This window comes from Lacerta agilis, chromosome 7, assembly GCF_009819535.1.
Source record: "Lacerta agilis isolate rLacAgi1 chromosome 7, rLacAgi1.pri, whole genome shotgun sequence".
Classification (NCBI taxonomy): domain Eukaryota; kingdom Metazoa; phylum Chordata; class Lepidosauria; order Squamata; family Lacertidae; genus Lacerta; species Lacerta agilis.
The window spans coordinates 79730839-79733242 of record NC_046318.1 but is presented as its reverse complement, the minus strand read 5'-3'; the positions used below and the strand labels follow the sequence as shown (position 1 = coordinate 79733242).

The window sequence follows — 2404 nt, the reverse complement described above, 5'->3', positions numbered from 1 at the left end:
AGTAGATGGAAATCATTGTTGACACTCAACAGTGATCACTTTGATATGCTTGCAGTCCAATTCCAATCCAAAGTCTTTTTGGGATGAGCAGGTTTGGACTAGGCTGAAACTAGGCTCCCTCAACCTGGCTGAGCTCTTGAGCTCCTGGGTCTACCAGAGGTCCTCTGCAGCCTAAGCTACTCAGCCTGGCAAATCTTGCCATAGGATCAGCCACTATATGTACCAGTAACTGTCAGAAACATGGGGGGGGGCTAAAAACAGCTTGCTCTACTGAGCAAGTGGGTGCAAAGTAGAATAAAATTGAATGTTTATTTAAATTGCAACAGAGAAATCATGAAGACATACAAACTCGGAGTTATAAGAAAGAAAATAAGGTAGAAACGAAATACAAGTGAGAAATTGCAAAATGAGAAAAAGAACAATATAAGATACATGTATTGAACATATGAGATAAACTATACAGAAATACAGAAACAACTGAAGATTTAGTTTAGAGGGTAAGGCAATACAATGGCCATATAAAGATGCGAAAGGAAATCGCGCGCTGGAGGCGCGCGTGCAGTGGGAGGCCCCGTTAGTGAAAGTGCGCCTCAGATAAGAATGGTTTCAGCTTAAGAACGGACCTCCAGAACAAGTTAAGTTCGTAACCAGAGATACCACTGTAATACAGAAGTTGGCAATTCTTGTCTTAAGCCTCCAAGGGAGCCATTGTAACTGAGTTTTCAGTTCCAGACTTTGACTCTTCCAAAACTGAGTTTTCAGTTCTGGACTCTGACTCTTGCACGCAGTCCTCTTCATCCTTGAAAATCCTCTGGAGTGCAGCTTTCATGGAGACCCGGGACTGGCCCTTCTTCTGTCTCCTCCCAATTAAAAAATAGATCAGCGGGTTGACACTACTATTCAGAGAGGCACACACAAAGCCAACTTCCATTAGAATCATATTGTTCTCATTAAAATAGATAGCAGTGTAAATGGCATTTAGTGGGAAAGCAAAGATGAGGAAGAAAAGAAGTGCAAGCAAAATGGTGGTGAGCAGCTTCCCACGCTGCTTCTGCTGTGATTTGCAGCAGACTTTGAGGGCCAGTATCAGAGTGGAGGTGACCATCAGAGGAGTGCAAATGAGGGCATTTACAATAAGCTGGTACACTAGGCTAGAGTTTGGAAAGCTCTGAGTCAGAAGGAGAGTAAGGTGAATGCCTGAGAGCAGGAAAGAGAGGGTCCAAATCAGGGCACAGATAATGGTGGATAAACGTGGTGGTCGGTGGCATCGATGCCAAAGTGGGAAGAGGACAGCCACAGACCTGTCGATGCTGATGGCTGTCAGTAGAAACTGGCCCGCAGAATACGTGAAGAAAAATAGTTCATATAATACTTTTCTAATCAAAACAGCAATATGAGATTTCTCATAGAGAGTTACAACAGGTAAAATAATAGTCAGGAGAGCCGCAAGGACACCAAAGTCAGCGATGGAGAGGTTCAGGATGTAGGTGGTGAAAGGATTCCTCTTAATGTGGAAGCCCAGAAGCCGGATGACCATTCCATTCCCCAGGAAGCCAAAGATGCAGATGATGATATAGGCACTGTTGGCAATGCTTTGGGTTAACTTCAATGAAACAGTTGAGCCATCATCTGAATCTCCAGAATATCGATTTGGATACTCTATCCTGGAAGAGATAAGAGGAAATCTTTTCTGGATATGCACTAACTATGGCATTAACTATCATCAAAAGTCATTATTCAAAACTGCACAAACAATTCATTTTTAAAAAGGAAGTCACACTAACATTTTTTTTTTAAATATAACATGAAGTTATTTCTTTTTAATCCAAATTGCTGCAGAAATGTAGAGAACTCAAAATGTGAGAAACTGTGAGAACCCAAAATGGAACTCTCTGTGAGAAACTGTGAGAATCCAAAATGGAACCTATCCCTATGGAGACTATAAGATGAAGTTATGATCCTGTATTAATCACATATGCTCTGCCACATCTTCATTCTTAGGTGTGTTGAAGTTAATGTATACAGTGCTAATACTGAACATGAAATTATTTTTTTAAATGCACTTACCATAGTCGTACAGAAACATTCTTCATTTTTTTTTTGAAAAAGAGGATTTATGTAAGAGAAAATAAAATTACAATTACAATCCAGTTACAGAGGCTACTTTTGGTTTAACAGATTATTTGTTTATAGCAACTGAGCAAAGAGGTCAAGGAACAGAAAGAAAGCAAAAATAAGGTAGTTTAATTTTAATAAAATGCATTGCAAATTCACAAACTAAATATACGTACTGAATCAAGGGAGATAACATTGGTGAACATTATATAATAGCATGGTGCATGAGATACTCTTATGGTGCATTCAATATGACCTTAACAGATTGAAGAACTGGACCCAAACAAAA

At 39.8% G+C, this 2404-nt stretch overlaps 1 protein-coding gene across 1 annotated transcript; it reads right to left on the bottom strand.

Moving 5' to 3' along the window:
- Nucleotides 1-665: 665 nt before the first annotated feature.
- Nucleotides 666-2093, bottom strand: LOC117050483 (mas-related G-protein coupled receptor member H-like). The gene is made up of 2 exons (XM_033156149.1): nt 2068-2093; nt 666-1664 (listed from the first exon to the last, which is right to left on the bottom strand). The coding sequence occupies exons 1-2, from the start codon at nt 2091-2093 to the stop codon at nt 689-691; spliced, it is 1002 nt and encodes a 333-aa protein (XP_033012040.1). The 3' UTR covers nt 666-688.
- Nucleotides 2094-2404: the final 311 nt, after the last annotated feature.